This window comes from Fusarium keratoplasticum, chromosome 10, assembly GCF_025433545.1.
Source record: "Fusarium keratoplasticum isolate Fu6.1 chromosome 10, whole genome shotgun sequence".
Classification (NCBI taxonomy): Eukaryota; Fungi; Ascomycota; class Sordariomycetes; order Hypocreales; family Nectriaceae; genus Fusarium; species Fusarium keratoplasticum.
The window spans coordinates 29866-47577 of record NC_070538.1 but is presented as its reverse complement, the minus strand read 5'-3'; the positions used below and the strand labels follow the sequence as shown (position 1 = coordinate 47577).

Here is a 17712-nt window from a genome sequence, read left to right as displayed (position 1 = left end):
GCCCTGCCACATCTTCCGTCATTACTGGATCGAATGGTGAACTCTCGACTGTGTTCCCCACTACTGATCAGAATGACATCAGCTCTGCTGTCCCCACTGTGATTACCGACTCAGATGGCCACATCTCGACTATCCTTCCGACAACTAGTGACAACCCAGACTCGACTGACCCAACCATTGTTACTGGGCCTGATGGTCAGGAAACGACAATTGGCTCCCAGACTGGAATCGAATCAGACACTGCCATCCCCACGGTGATTACAGAGTCGGACGGGCAAGTGACCACTATCGTCCCTCCCGCGACAGAGAGCAACCTGACTGGCCCAACCGTCATCACAGGCCCGGATGGCCAAGTGTCTACAGTTGGAACTGATTCAGAGACCTTGCCCGGGATCGTTACCACCAACTCGGATGGCCGAGTGTCAACAATACTCCCGACTGAAACTGCTACATCTGACGAGAACTTTTCCACCTTGATCAACAGCTCAGGTGCCGCCGAAACCGCGACCCCGGCACAGGAAACCACTGCGACCCAGACCGGTGGGAAGGAGACTTTTATAACTGAGGCTACCCAGCCTGAGACTACTGGTACCGAGGCTAGTGAAGCTACCGAGACTACCGAGACCCAGACTACGGGTGAGAACTCGTTTGTCTCTAGCGGTATCTCCGATGCAATCAGAACCACATCCAGCCCCAAGACCACTGCCGCCTCTGAGGGGACTACTGACACCTCTGAGGAGAGTACTGCCACATCTCAGGAGGCCAGCGGAGCAGAAACCACTGGATCTGAGACTACCATTGACTTAACCACTGCCCAGTCCACGGGAAGCGACACCGAGACCACTACCGCTGGGACTACCGAGCTTGATGCTACGACCACTGAGCCTACTGAGTCTGACACTGCTACAACGGAGACTACCGAGTCCGATGCTACCGACACTACTGAGCCTGACGTTACTGCTACTGAGACTGCCGAAACCGAGACGAAAGATCTCTCCACATCTCGATCTACAGAAAGCAATACTGTATCCTCCGAAGATATGACGGGATCAGAGACAACCATATCGACTGGGGCTGAATCCGGAGTCACAGACACCACAACCCCCACGGACACCACGGCTTCCACGACGGCCACTTCGCAGACTGATTCCGGCAAAATTACTAGCACCGGCTCGGACGACGCGATAACTGAAACGAAGACAGAAGCAACAGATTCCGCTGACAAAGCCACCACGGAAGACGCGGAAGTCACAACTCGTGACGGTGACGACGACGACGACGATCAACCTCCTTCGACCAAGATGAGCGACCCTACGTCTACGTCGGATGATTATTTTATCGTTCCAGTGACAACAACAGTCACTGAGCCTAAACCAACGGATGATGGCTTCGTGATTCCTTGCAATTTGTGGTTCTTCGACATCTGCATTGGGCCGATTTTCGGGTGGAAGGTGATCGGTCCACCAGGCATTCATCCCCCGTATGAGCCCCCTTGATTTGTTTGGCGTCTCCTTGATTGGGCAGTATCTCTAACAACATACAGGGGCCCCCCACCGTCCATCTCGCTCCCTCCTGGAGGTGGTATCGAGATCAACACAAAAGGACCTCTCCCTCACTGGCCAGAGTACACGTATGAAGCCACTTGCCATTGGTCTACACCAGGACTGAACGCTAACTCATTGCCTCTAGTGTTGGGCCCAAACAGACTCCAACGTTTTCTGAAGAGCCCACAGAGTGCGAGACTGAATCAGCCGAGCTGTGCGTCACCAGCACTTCCTATAGCGTCACTGTTGATGCCACAACGACCAGCACGGTGACGAGCGATGTCATATCCACTTGCGGAACCGTCTATGGCTGCAAGGTTGAAGACGTTGATCACAGCGCGACCGCGACCGTCACAGGCACGGCTTCGTCTCCTGAAGGCACAACGCTCTTTGGCAAGGAACAGTGGCCGGACACCGCGGAGAGCGATGAAGTTCTAGACGCTGCAGCCGCTCATGCTCAGTCAGAGCTTGACAGGGTCTTCGGCATCAGGGATCCAAGTAGTACGACAACATCCTCTGTTGAGAGCACCACTTCAACTAGCGAGGAATCATCCTCATCTTCCGACATGGTGACCGACATGCCAACGCTGACTCAGGACTTGCCGGAACCAACGATCTCCACACCTGAGGGTTCGTCTTGCGCCGAGACAGACACACACACGCAATGTGCCATGGGTCCAGGAGGTCAGCAGGCATGCATCGAAAGAACAAGCTGTGCGTCATGGGTCGCTACAACGACTGAGGAGACGCCGACCACGACCGAGGAGAGTAAGGAGACGTCGACCACCGAGAGCCCTACCCCGACTCTCAAGACTCCAGATCACTCCAAAAATAAGAAGCACTGCTATGACTCGGGCCAGAAGTCAGGCTATGGAGCCATCGAGGCTGCTGCTGAGTCCTTCTGCCACAATGTCGTCGACGACGACGAACAGGGCTCCATCAGGTCCAATTACAGGCGCGAGGACAAGAAGAATCCACCGAAGGGTTACCATTTCGTACTCTCCTTTGAGGTCTATGAAGGCTGCGGCTGGGAAGCCAACTATGATGAGTGCATGCGCTACATGCGCGTTCCCATCGACAGCTGCGACTGTTCTGCCAAGGGTAACAAACAGGGCGGCTGGGTTGAGAACAACTGTATTAAGGCCAGGATTGATCCGAATTCCGGTAGTTAGTATACACTACTTTTCTCTCGCTTCTATTTTGAGAGGGGAAATAATTCATGGGTTACATTGTATGGCACTTTTGAATATATATGCAGATCTACTGTACCAATGTTGACCCAAATCGCGCCGCATTATTCAATTTTCGTCCGTGCCAACCAACCCACTCAAGAATTAAAGGCCGAAACGGGGCCCGTTCCTAGTTTTGAACCAATCATGCCTCTCAATTATCACAGGGGTCATCCCATATTGAAACGGGGCCCGTTTTCGCGTCGCGTTGGTCCGTGCCAAAGATGGTAAGCGCCGGTGGTTCTCGATAGACATTCACGGTGAAATCAGACGCTCGGTAGAAAACCCTTCTCCGGAAAGCTGGTGCTGGGCGAGAACCTGCTGGCGGTCGGGAATAGTGATGCAATTTTCTATATATATATATACTATATTTCTAGTAGTTATACATGCGTATAACTTTCTTATATATATAAAATTATACTATATAAATTTCTTCCTTCCTTTTTAGGCAATAGCTTTAGCTATGAGTATTCTCATGGTCCTAGTTACCTATCGACTATAATATAGCCTCTCACTCGAAATCTCTATTAGCGGAGGCTATCACACTATCTATCCAGACCTTCTTACCCTGCGTATTTATAAATAACTTAAGGTATAAATCTTTAAGTTCTAGCTAGTCCTTCTCCTTAAGATCCGCCTAGCGCTTTTTATAGGAGTACTTCTAATCCTTAAGGCGATTTAATACGTAGTTATTTATAAGAATAAAGGCCTATATATCCGCGTGCATAGGCATAAGGTAATTTCGAGCTTTTATATATATAAAACTAATAGCGAAGAAACTTCGTTTAGAGGGTACGGGGTTTATAAGCATATTCATTACCTTCATAGCTACTCTAGCTAAAATTAGGCCTTAGTTAAGGAGGGTCAATAGTATTATTTCTTAAGTTTAATTATTTTATAAAACCCTCCTGCCGTCGAAGCCATAGGTCACTCGCATCCGTAATAGGTCTAACCTTAGGTCTTTTTGGTTTAGTATTTTACATCTAAGAGACGCGAAAATTTAAGTCTCGTCTTCCGAGGGAGGTAATAGGAGTCTCCGTTTTCGATATTCTTATCTGATAGCGTGCTTCAACGAGGGCTCTATTCAGGGCTCAAACCCCGGTTTTCTATCGTTGCAGATGCTATCCAGCCAGGCCAAAATCGATATTTAATGGGACATTTTCTTAAAAATAGAGATAAGAAGCCGGAATCAATGACACGGGCGAGTGATTGCCCAGCCACAATAAACATTGCGTCGCTTCGTGATATCGACGAGACAACAGTAGCGATGCCCATAATTGGTTAAGTTACAGGCTCAGTCAGTCAGTCAGCAGATCAATCATCATCAACATAGCAAATTAAGAGCTGCGATAAGCCAATGGAACAACTCGCATAGAAGGAAGCTAGGGACAGCACACAGTGGACGTTATGCTGCGCACGGAAAATAGACGTCGGTCCGTTCTCAAACGAGGTCGGCCTGCAAAGTACGCAAGTCGAGAAGAGAAGGCGGCGGCTAATACTGCCCGAAGACAAGTCAGAAGACGAGCCTAGAGGCAAATAGTCCCTAATCGACGTGCAGAGGAGTTTCCCCGATTCTACTAAGTTACCTGGGTTGAGTGAGGTATAGATTATAGGGACTTTAGAGTTAGTAATTAGCTAATATATATAAGAAAGGCAAGGAGGTAGATAAGTATGAGTACCTTATTTAAGAGCTGTTAATTTTATTAGTAAGAGTTAAAGTTTCTTACTTCTAATGCCTTCTTAGTGGCATAGTATAAGCGTGGTAGGCCTCGAAGATATTTTATATCTGAATCTAAGGCTGCGGCGGATATAGAATGGAGACGGGCGAGACGGTAGAATGCGGCCCCCGTGTAACGCGATACGGTATATACTAACTCTTATAGCTTAGTTTTTCTGCTACTTCTTCCACTACTAAGAGGAGGCGCCAGATAGGTAAATATATTTAGTGACTTCTATAACCTAGCTAACCCTATTGATATACTGGAACTAGATAAGATAGATATCTCTTAGTTTTTACCCCGTATTAACCCTTAATTATTATAAGATATAGAAGAGCATATTATAGCTAATATTAAGACTTTTATAGAGGCTATAGATATAGTATCTAGCCTAAATCACGAGAGTCTAGGTATAGGCTAGGCTATTACTTTTGATATAGCCTTAGAGGTCATATTATAAATAGAGAATAGCGAGCTAGATCTAATTAGGTACCTCGCATAAGAGCTAATAGAATAACTTATAAAATTCTAAGGATGTTATAATAATTACTATATAGCGGCATAATATAACTATATAGAAGATCCTAATAAATAGATTAGCCTCGCTATATACCTAGAGTTTATACCTAAATTAGGTCTTAATATCCTTAGTAAGGAGGCTATTATATACTAGAAAAATAACTTAGCTAGAAAAATAAGCCCTAAATCTAGAAGATAGGCCTTTTATAGTCTTAACTTTAGAGCCGAGATATCCTATATTTACTTAGATAAAGATAAGAGGGTTTTAAATAATACTAAGGTTACTTTTAATATAGATAATATTATAGCCTTCTTAAGTAACCTTACTATTACTAGGCGAGGTATTTACTAGTCTCCTACTTAGATAATTATATCTAATTTTTAGTTTAATCTTTACCTCTAATTAATCTTAGTTATATATCTTAATATAAATAGAAAGTAATATTAAGTCTATCTGCCCATATATTAGACTCTTTATTATATATTTAGCCGCGTTATAGGGTTTAAAGATATATTTATATATTTTCTATTCCTAACCTATATTAAGAAGAGCAGAACTATAGTAAGCTTAGTGATAAAGACTTTCGGCTATAGATAGATAGTATTCTCCTCCCTGCGATATACTAATACTATAGCACGGCCCACGTCTAGCACTATCTATTAAGCTATAACTATAGTTATTATAACTTTACCGCTCATAGAGTAGAGATACTCTCTCGACGTATGCATGCGGTGACATAGGAAAAGCAATTAGTATACTTTTTACCACCGGAGTGTTATGGCAACCGCCCAGGTCACGTATGCCTCCACAAAAGGCAGCCAATCCGGACCCACGACTCACGGTACGTACCGTGAGCCCAACCCGGGCTCACGAAAGGACTCACGACTCACCGTGAGCCGCGACTCACGATCGTGAGCCACACTGTAGTATATAGGACACACTCATTACCACTTTCATATGTACTAGCTACCTCAGCTATCAATACAACTTAGTTATACTCAATACCTTTGAGCATATTACTAGACGTGACTTACCCCCCTTGTTCAAGACAACGCCAATAACCCCCTGCCAACATAAACCCCAGCACGACCGGTTTATCCCTTGGGAAAAGATACGATCGTCACACGGAGGCGCTGGCAGATATGTGGGCTAATATCCTCGCTATAGTTCAAGGGCCAGGATTCCGGCAGTTCTAGGACGTTACTATTCTTCTTCGCAAAGAACTTAAAGGTTCTCATAAGGGATGTCACTTGGGAGAAAATGGTATCGCGATTTCAAAAGTATTAGGCCAGCGCTATTGATAAGTGCCACACCATAATAGACGTCTACTTTGATATTGGGAAAGAAACTTGCCCTACTCTTCTATTCCCAATTGTCGCCTACCCCTGTCGATTCCCTGTAATCCCCAACGCCCGTTTTATCTCCGATCAAAACCTTAAGTCGCCATAGGTCTGGGTTGAAATTTGCAGGTACCATGCCCACATCAAATCAAGTATAAACCAGATTTCCGAACAGCATTCCAGAAAGGATCCGACGACCACACCCTGCCAATACGCTCATAAAAGTTCTCAGAGCCTCCCCTGTCCAGCCTTCGGAGCAGCAGGCCGCTGTGTTGGCCGATGTTCCCAAAGGTACAGCATTCGAGACCTAGTACGTAAAATTGGGACTTGTCGCCTCTTGGTCCATCAAATACACAGACATTCCCAGGTTCGGGACCCAGAGGCCGAGGGCCAGTAGCCGCCTTAAGGCTGAAAGTGAAGCTCGGGACCTCGACTCGTGGATCTCTGAGTTTCCGATCACTCCGGCATGGCGGTGACGGCGGTCGCTTATCAGGTTCCACGCTGCATTGATGGAGCCGGGCTCGTAGATGTAATGACATCCTTCTAGTTTTGTCAATGTCCGTGCCTAACAGCTCGACTCTAGATGCTGCCGGATCATGTCCGCCGGTTTTGATTGGAACCCCTCCACGGTTCCGATGATTAAGAAATCCTTCGGAAGCCGCACTGGCTGAAGTTGCGGAAATGGTCAAGTACGCGTTGTTGTATATCTGGCCCATCTTTTGCAGCTCATCCGCCCAGTCACCAGTGTTATCCTGGCCTTGAATAATGCACAACGCATCTACCCAAAGATATCGAAGTCGGAGCCTGCGCACAAACGTGACGGCATCCAGTATGGTTTGGGACAGCAATGTCAATGAAACACCTTGCATCATTTCGCTGACGGTCTCACGTGTAGTTATACGGCCGGCCTGATTTTCTCCCCAGCAATAACTGAGAGCAACATAGTCCAATGGTCGGCCATCCGTCTGCACTAATTTAATGAACGGCTGCCCAGGCAAGCCGACGTCTATCAGCCGCTTTGGAGCCAACGTGTCGCCGATGTTGGGGCCCAGTGAGTTCACGTTGCACGCGTCGTGACTCTGCTCGCAATTTCTGGTCCACTCAAGGATTCTCGATATGTTGAGATCGCATATCGGGTCATGTAGAATACCCAGCGCCGAGGCCGAGAGCCCAACAACGCCCATTACCTCTGCAAACGAGCCTGTCGTCCGTCAGCGAAGGTAACAAATCTCGTAGAGCTGAGGAGACGCCTTACCCGGATTGGTGAACATGAGCAAAGTTGGATATGCTGGTCCGTACATGGGCTGGGCATCTTTACCTAACGTTACAGCCACTCTCTGCGACAGTAGCTTGTCCTGGACTGGGCTTCGTTCGCGCCGTTGAAAGACATGGGCATCCAAGTCAAGCTCACGGCTTGCGGCAAAGAGTCTCACAGGACCGAGGGCCTTTGCATCGCTTATGTCTCTGATCGAACTTGTTGCTCGACGCTCTTGGTGGATGTGTCGTCTGACGAGGTTGACGATCAGCTGACATAGATCGCACACCTCGGAACTGCTAAGCAAGGCATCGCAGGTTGGTTGGTGGACGTATCCGTCAGAGCTTTTCATATCTTCTAGGTTGACCCATTGACAGAATAGGCACAGCCGGCTTCGCAAGTCCTCGGACGCCATGCTTATGAAGCCTGAGCTCTGGTTCTGTGGGTGCGTTGTACGTGTTTTTTGGGGTATGGATGGGGAAAGCCTAGTACGACCGAGGTTTTGATGACTGAAGGCGACAGTGCTAAAGCTGTTGCCTATTGACCAATTTGAGCCCATTAGGCTAGGGATTCATGTTCTACCGATATGTTACGGCACGGATGCGCTCAAATCAAATGACGCAATGCATGTCATATGCGCCCCATAAATCCCAGGGTTAAGGCGACGTCCGTCATGTCAGTCAAATCCAAACGTCGGCCAAAGAGCAGGATAAAAATTCGCGATAAATCAACCACATAAATTCACGCGATTAAAGACGTAAAAATCGAGAGTTGACAATGAAGGCTGACCCAAGCGCCCTACTGTACCAATTACCACTGGTAATGGCACTCAATACCATTTTTCCTGGCCCGCGTACCCTTCTTTCGGGTCCTTTGGTTTAGGGCCCGAATACAGGAATACTTGGCACGTGCGCCTTCCCCACCTTCCTTCCCCCCCCCGTACTGATTCCCCTGTCGTCGCAAATAGGAAGCCGCTTCATCGGCTCGATTTTTAAAATGGAAGAGAAAATACCTGATGATAAGCATACAGGAAGATAATCAAATTAAACCTAGCCTACACGCCTCTCATTTCTACCCAAAGACAAAAAGCTAGAAATGGCATTAGTTTGGGAATTATTGCTCTCATATTCGCAGTATCTCTCGAGTGCCCTTTAGCCAGCTTACAAAGCTCTCAGACCAGGGCTTTAACGCGGAGCAGGAGGACCAGGGACCCTGATGGGATGATCTCATTATCTCCTCTCTGTGGAATGAAAACTGCGTCGATCCATTACCGTTTTCGGTTTTGATGGAAACCCTTGTTCAAGACGGGCTTGTTTGACCGGCTGCAGCCAGAACAGCCCCGTCGCAGGGGTCGAATCTTACAAGCAGGGCGGACTTGAGCACACGAGGTAGCTGATCAAGTTGTGGCGGGACACGTGGGTATCAGACCTTCGGTTGCGCTTGATCGGCGCGCGGGTGTGGGGTAGGGTTCCCCGAGGGCGGGGAAGCGTTGTTCAGCTTGGCCAGTCACAGGCTGGTACGGGAGGGGTAAGCCGCAATCGTCTTGGAGGAAGACGTATACTATGTCCTAAGAAATCGTAGTGGGGCAGTTAGAAGGGAATCTACCTACTCAGCAGCAAGTGCGGTCGAATTGGAATCATTGGCCGTGGTATCTTCTTGCATCTTGCCTTGGTTTGAGGTGGTACTGAAGGTTGCAGCAGTGGGCACATGCAGTCCGTCGCTTACCCCGCAAAACCCTGTCAGGTCAAATCGTGGTGGGATAACCGGCTCGCCCCGTGCCGATCGCTTAGAGCTTACTATCAAGTCCGCCTCAAAGTAAAAAACTTGCTGCTGTATTGTAGCTGTTGGTTGTAACGAAGCTTCTTGTCTTACCTCATATGATACGAAGACCTATGAGTTGCTTGTCTAGCGGCAACAGCAAAGGCGGATAAAACCGGCAGGATGCGGTGTTTTCTCAGCCAACGTTGCCGGAAATGCATCAACCCATTGCTGCCTGATCCTCAAACCTGCAGCAACACCAAAAGAGTCATGCACTATGCCGGTTGAACTGGACGTTGCCTTGGTCGAGCTGAGGTGACTTACCGTTCAAGACATGCATCCTAACGAGACATTGGTTCCAGAAGCGGCACGCCATCCCGTCGTTGCAGCCTGATAGGCCTTGGCGTTGTGGGCCACAGTGGACCACTCTTTGTGGTCCGGGGTAGTGAGGCCGGGACCGCTGAAATGGGTTCCGCACCCAGAGCAGCGTGTCCGCGATTACTGCCCAAAACGTTTTGGGTCTTGCCCACCCAGAAAGCCCTACTCCTCTATTACGTCATAATGTTGGCAGCAATCATTGGAGCAGGGCTGCATGTGCGGCTGATAAGGCGACGGGGCGACGAGGCGCGGTCTTGCTGCCTAAGGCATGAATTACAAGTAGATAAGCACACACAGCTGCTTCACGCAGGCTAACGCCGTGATAGACAGATCAAGATTCGACTGACAGGTTTTAACACGATCACAACATGGAAGCACTTGCCGCCGTTAGCCTCACGGGAAACATTTTGCAATTTATTGAAGTTTCGAGCCGCTTGATCTCTTCGACCGATCAGGCGTTCTCTGAGGGTTTAAAGACCGAATACCTAGAGCTCGAAACCATTGCTCAAGAACTACAGCGCTTAGCCGAAGCTACTAGTTCGCAACAGCTCATCACCGACAGCAAGGAAGAGTCCGATAAGGATGAAACCCTGGCACGAATTAGTGCCCAGTGTATCGAAATCACAGATCAATTGCTTTCTGTCCTAGACTCTGTCAAACTAAAGGATGGCAGCAACAAGCTGAGTAGCTTTTATCAAGTTCTGAAAAGCGAATGGAAGGCGGACGAAATCAAGGCTCTCGATAAGAGACTTGACAGAATTGTGCAAGCCTTGAACAGCCATCTAATGGTCTCTCAACAGCGCCAGATATCTCGAAAGCTCGACCAGCTGGCTGCGGTGAATCATCGGCTCGAGGCTGGTAGGACCAAGGATATCAAAGACTTGAAAAACCAGCTGAGAACCATTTTCAAAAACCTCAGAGACGAGCTGCTCCAAGACGAATCCAGTTACTTGCCGCCATCCGCCATCTTTCTCCAAGTTGCCGAGAAGGGAGTCCAGTACTCTGCAGAGCAGATAATACTGGAAAGGTTCCGCTTCAATGCGATAGATGACCGGTACGAGGGTATACCATCCGCACACCGCAACACCTTTTCTTGGATATTTGCGCCCGAGGCCGATGACACTGTGCCCCTGTCTTCCTTCGTTCAGTGGCTCACCTCGTCGGATGATCTGTACTGGGTATCAGGAAAGCCGGGCTCCGGAAAGTCGACCTTGATGAAGTATCTCCGCACTCACAAGGAGACTAAGGGAAAACTACAAGAATGGGCCCAAGAGGATCTCCTGGTGCTGGCAGACTTCTTTTTCTGGAATGCCGGGAAAAAGACTCTGCAAAGATCACAACAGGGGCTGCTCAGAGCTCTGATATACCAGATCCTACGTCAGTGTCCCGAGCTCATCCAACAAATCTACCCCGAGGTCGGTCACTTGCCAAGACATGAACGTCTTGGAGACGATGGAGACGAGAATTTTCAAATACCAAGCCCGCCGACGAGCGTGCCAGGCCTGCTCGCTATCCTGCGAAACGCCTGTGATCTGCTTACATCTTCCCATGCGCGCCTCTGCTTCTTTATCGATGGACTAGACGAGTACGAAGGCAAACCAAGTGACATAATCGAACTCATAGGCGTCCTCAGGTCCATGCCCAACGTTAAGATCTGCGCATCTAGCCGTCCATGGAACGAATTCGAACACAGCTTCGGCCAAGCCGGTTCTCAAAAGCTGTACATGCAAGAACTCACTAAAAACGACATCCGCAATTACGTTTGCGACATTCTGGAAAATGACGAAAACTACCAAAACCTCGAGGAAAAAGACGAACAAGGGGCCGAGCTGATTTACGAAATCATCGAAGCAGCTCGGGGGGTCTTCCTCTGGGTCGTCCTCGTCGTTCGATCGTTCCAGGAAGGGCTCACCAACGGAGACCGAATCGTGGACCTCCAAAAAAGGCTCCGTCACTTGCCTAGAGATCTGAATGAATATTTTGAGAAAATCCTGCTCTCAGACGTGGCCGAGTTTTACAGATCGCAATCAGCCCGTATATTCACGGCGACGCTGAAGGCCCAAGAGCGGCTGCCCCTGATGACCTATTGGTACATGGATCAAGAAGATCCGAATTACGCTTTCAGTCTTGATGTTGGGCCTCTGAGCCTGCAGAAGACGAACCTGCGCCTCAAACAGACGCGCAAGAGGCTCAACGCTTGTTGTAAGGGCCTACTGGAAGTACACTTCCTGTCCAAGGACGGCGTCCTAGATATGCTGCCATCAAGCATACTCTTTGGCTGGAAAGTGGATTTTCTTCATCGCACAGTCAAAGACTTCCTTGTCAGCCCGGAAACCGAGGCATTCTTGTCATGCTGGAGCCCACAGCAGAACTTGGACGTTGATATGAGCATCTGCAGCGCTCTCCTATCTCTGATCAAGACAGTGCCGCAAGAACGCGAATATTTTGAGCTCTCGGGCGGCGTTCCTGCATTGCTTCACTTGTTGTTTCTGCATGCCAGAGCCCTCAACGACAACCCGGACTGTGAAGTCATTTCTCTGGCGAGGCTGCTGGACCATCTTGATGCTACACTTGTCGGCCATGACCAAGAGATCGGGCAGCATGTATACAGCAACGCACTCTATGCGCTTCTCGCTCAAGAAGGGTTTGCCGAGAGCTGTGACTTGATGAAATATCACGTCCAGTTTCTTCATGTTTGTGTAAGATTTGGTCTTAGCCGATACGTCGACAAGAAGCTCAACAGTAGCTCATTGACCTGTGAGGCAGCAACAGCACGGGTTCGAATCCTGCTGCGGCTGGCTTTGAAGGACACTGATCATGTCATGGTCCGGCTGCTGCTGCGAAAGGGTACCGACCCTAACGCTTCAGTGAAGGGAGGAACTAACTGGACATTGTTCCTCAACGATATCCACAAGAAATGGGGATCCTCAGCTCATTCCAAGCCAAACGAGTCCGGTCTCTACCACTGTGTTCAAGATCTTCTTGAGCACGGCGCAGATCCCAAAGCTGAGATATACGTTGGCCCAGTGGCGCTTAGCGCACACAATGTGCTCCAAGAGACGCTAGTACCAGAACATATGGCGCTTATTGAATATTTCTTCACGGACCCTATGGGTGCTTCTCACATCGCGCCAAAGGTTAGTATTTCGGAGGATTCACAAGACATGACAAAGGAAGATGTCGGCGTCAAGGAACAGAAACGACAGAGGAGCAGTATAAGACAAACTATCGTAGCGAAGCTTGAGAGATTGGGACATCAGTCTGGGTAGCGCTTTCATGACGGTTGTCTTTGTGGCTTGCATGATTATGGCGGCAGGGTACACGAATGAAGCGTCGTTACGAAACTAAATAAGGAGCGTCGAATTGAACCCCAACGAAAACTGTGATGAACTTGCGGTGTCCACTCGACAGCGGGCAGTCTGGCGACTTTCCACGTCACCAGATCATTAAGGGGGCTAAAATCGAAAGAGGTTTTTATTTGCTCGGTGGAATAAAATCAAGACCTTAGAAGCACCGAAGACTACCACCGTCGCGCTTCTAGATTGCTAGCTTCTTGGTGAAGAGTTCTTCACCGGATCACAAAACGCTGCGTTTCTAACCCAACTATGGCATACGCCTCTCCATACATCAATCCATGGACGTAGCTCTCACCGAGATTGTGGTAATAATCCCCCTTATTCCGGAGCACCACGGGCACCTTGTTTCCGTGGGGTATGCATATCACGTCACCCGCCTTGGCGCCTTTTGGAAGGAGACAGAATCGTCCGTTGGAAGTGATGCCAAACGTACGGTCGTGAGAGGGATAGCAGGCGGCGTAAAATAGCTTGATGTCGTAGGTTTCCTCAATGTCCTCATCTTCGAGAAAATCAAGGAACTTCCGCGCCTGCGCAAGGTATCTTTCATGCTCGACCGGCATGGCAGTTGCAAACTTCCAGTCGCAGCCCTTAGCTTGGATTGTCTCTACAAATTCTAGTAGTGTTCTATCCGGATCGCGCGAGGGGAAGATAGGTCGAAGACGGGATGAGACCTCTTCAGCCCATTCGAACCACTGCCCCAAGAAGATGGAATTCCCTCCGCTCGCCGTGTAGTGGTCGCAGTGGCGGCGAGGGGGGAGATAGCCAGCGGTTGCACGGACGGTGCCGACAGCGAGACCCGCAAATCTCAGTCGGGAACCAGCAAGAAAGGGCATGTTCCGCTGCTCGACCGTTGAGGCCCTGAAACACTCGGCCGGCGAATCGAGTAAGTAGCGCTGCCTAGGAACACCCCAGTTCGGTATCCACGATGGCCAGTTGGGGTTGAGTGCCGGGTCGGCGCTTCTGGCCAGAGAAAGTGTAAAGGGCCTCTCCAAAATGGCGTTGAGGATTTGAGAGGCTATGTTGAATGCATTCAAAGTATTGGTACTGCTGACATCATCCGCCGACCTGCCTCCATATCTTGCTCTGAGGGTGGATTTCACTCGGACGATGGAATTGGCCCCCAGGATCTTGTCTTGCGGATTTTCCGCATCCACCCCAGGAGTATCGAGCGCAGCAAAAATCCCCACCAGCCGCCTCGCTCGGGATGGTCTGATGCTCAAAAGGCGTCGGGCAGCTTGTGCAGCAAGGAGCATCTGCAGCCCGTCCGATTTGATCGGAGAAGGGCATTTGTAGAGATCGCAGGCTTCTAAAGCGAAGCACAGGTCATCCCAAGGAACTTGCGCTGATCCACATTGTACGACGAGCTGTTGAGCACTGAGGATTTCCATGAGGATCCATGACCTAGCCAAGAAAAGGTTAGGAGAGTCATGTGGCATTCCTGTAAATGGATATAGTACTGAGGTCTTTCTCACCTTGAGAAGAAGCGCATCCTAAGAAGTTCCTCCATACTCTGCCATGCTTCTGGCCGCACAGAGTTGGTCAGGCGCTGGTATTCTCCTAATATGGAAATTGGATCTACCTTGTCGAATCCACAGCTCTGCATCTTCTTGGGGGATGCAACATCCTTCAGCACCGCCCGACGAGCCTGGCACAATGTCGGTATCAAATCGAACGCAGATGCGCCCAGCGACGGCGGTGATGGGGTTCCTAGCCAGCAAATGGTCCGGGATGCCTTTGCAAACACAGGAGCGATATCAGCGACTGGGCGAAAGACATCCCTATCCAAGTGCCGGTCGAGACTGATGGTAAAAGCCCAGTAGAGAGGATCTGCTTTACGTTCGCCTCGTAGTTGCAATAGACATTGCATCAAGCTTTTCGGGATACCCTTGGATTGGCCGTTCCATAAGACCTCCCCGTCCCAATCCTTCCCATTGGCCTTTGATCCCTCCCATGTGAAGGATATGGCCTCGAATGGAGGGCATTTATCTAGCGTGAAGATTTGGACAGAAATGGCGGGAGTAGAATGAGAAGTGCTTGTCTCAAGCTGAAAAAGCCGGACGTGCTGCGCGCTGGGAAGGGGATCAAGCTCCATGCCTTTGAGGAACGAAAAGGTTCTTTGCCTTTGAGGAACGAAAAGGTTCTTTCTTCCGCGCCCTCCTTTCGTAAACTCGGTCGTAATTTCTTCCGCGCCCTCCTTTCGTAAACTCGGTCGTAATTTCTTCCGCGCCCTCCTTTCGTAAACTCGGACCGCTAAACGATCCGTGCTAGACTCCTGCACCACTAACACCTGTGCTACCAAACTTCGCCTGGATCCTCGCGCCAATCGACCGCGCCAAATCCCCATCGCCACAGACTCTGCGCCACCACCCCAATCGAACGCTACTGCGCCACTCTCCCTGTTGAGCCAAGGAGGGTAAACGCCGCCTCTTGTTGAAGTGGGATATATAGTAGGTCTTAAACTAAGTGAATAGCCTTCGGGTTAGACCTAGATTTATTTAGGTCTACTCGTTACCCATACTATTGATCTGTTTTGTAACCTGCGTTTAAAAATCATCTAGCCTACCTACCTGATCTGGCCTACTAACCTAACCCACCCGCTATAAATTACCTGCCTGCCACCCACCTACCTCTTATGTCGCTTTTTAAACCCGGGTTTGAAACCTCTATTATATCCTGCTACTTACTACCCTCTAGCTTTTGCCCTTACCGCCTTTTAATATCGGGATAGAAATTAACTCTTACCTCTTTATCTAACTTACCCTTTAACCTCTTACTTATTAATTTACTTAATTTAATTATTTAATTATTACTCCTTATTATTATTATTATTACCGCTATATTAACTTACTATTATTATTATTATTATTATATAATATAACTTCTTTCTTAATAAGAAGTATTATATTTATGCTGACCTAAAGGCTTTCTATATTATTATTATATTATTATCTAAAATATTATAATTATTTAATTATATATTAGGTTATAATATAAAAAGACCTATTATTATAAATTATTTATTATCCTTATCCTTAGTATTATATCGCAATAGCCATAGTAGATAATATAATAATAATAAATAATCTATAAATATAAAAAGAAAGATAAGTAAAGATAGGGTAAAGGATTAAGAAAGGTTAAATATAGAAGGAAAAAGGAGAAAAGGTAATAGGCCTTTTTACCTAATTAGAAATTAATAACCCGGATTTTCCCCTAGCTTAGGCCTAGTAATAACCTTCGACCTATCTTTCGGCCTATCCTATTACTATCCTACTAGTAGCATAGGTTAGTTAGTATAGCTTCCCCTATTACCTAATAAAACCCTTTAATATGCCTAGTTATTAAGGGCTCGCATATGGCATTTTATCCTTATACTATATAATAAGGGTAATTGCTTTTTCTATACTACCTCTTTTAGGCGAATAATAAGATTAAAAACCTATAGTCTCTTAGAACTGACCCCTAGAGCTATAGATATTTTGAAACCCGGGATTAAAAGATTATTCTTCTTGCCTTTTAAGTTAATGCGGCTTAAATATTTTAGTTTATATATTTCTATAAATCCTTTATCGCCTAGCTTAAGTAAGAAAGATACCGCTAATTATTAATTAGTAAGGTTAAATATTTCCCCTTATAGCTAGGCGGCTAATAATAATAATAAGATATTAATAACGCGTAATAGTCTATCTTAGAAAATGATAGAGGATAGAGGTAGGCGCTAAGCTACCTTATACCTCCTAGCTAACTTATAGGGAGGCTATTAGTAATATAGAATTAGCTAGAGAGTAGGCTAAGTAGTATTATATTATTATAGCGTGAATACTACTTTATGCTCTTAAGATAAAATAAAGCTTAAGAGAAAATAGATAAGTAAATTAGAAATATATATAGAAGCTATATAAGATCTTTAAGAAGGGTAATATAAAGCGAAAGGTAAGAGAGAATTATATATTAATATTATGCGACCGAGAGGATATTTTTAAGATAAAGAGGTATATATATTTAGATAAAGATACCTAAGTCTCGCCGGAAAGAGAATTTCTTTTCTTTAAGGACTAGTACTTAGTCCACGGGGATAATAATAAAGTCAAAGTAATAATAGGCTAATATTAAATTAAGGCGCTAAAGATATATATCCTTTAGATAAGGATAGAGAGGAAAGAGCTATAGTAGATATGCGATTTTTATAACTACTATATACTACTTAACCGGATAAATCTCTAGCTATGAGTTAACCGCAAGGACCCCGTGATAGTAGATAGCCACGGCTAGATCTAGGCGCAAGTAGTGGCAGCATCGAGTAAGAATAATAAGCTCCTATAGGAGGATAAGATAAATATTCTAAAGGCTAAGATTACTAAGACTCTTTATCTAAGTAGCGATATTTACTTCCTTATCTCTAGGCTTATAATAATTTAGAGGAATAAGAGATAGAGGGAGATAATAAGTTAATAGTGCGAGATGATAGTAGGACGAGATACCTTTAAGATTTTAACTTAGAATTAAATAATCTCCTATAAGATAGATAATATAAGTCTCTGCCTTTCCTACGCGCCCTAAGGCTTAATATAATTAACTCTTATCTAATCTAAGTCTAGGTTAATTAGCGATATA

At 47.0% G+C, this 17712-nt stretch overlaps 1 protein-coding gene across 1 annotated transcript; it reads right to left on the bottom strand.

Moving 5' to 3' along the window:
- Positions 1 to 13310: 13310 nt before the first annotated feature.
- Positions 13311 to 15190, bottom strand: NCS57_01188300 (HET domain-containing protein; the record flags this gene model as incomplete). The annotated part of the gene is made up of 2 exons (XM_053061579.1): positions 13311 to 14499; positions 14571 to 15190. The coding sequence occupies 2 exons, from the start codon at positions 15188 to 15190 to the stop codon at positions 13311 to 13313; spliced, it is 1809 nt and encodes a 602-aa protein (XP_052908107.1).
- Between the last annotated feature and the right edge of the window lie 2522 nt (positions 15191 to 17712).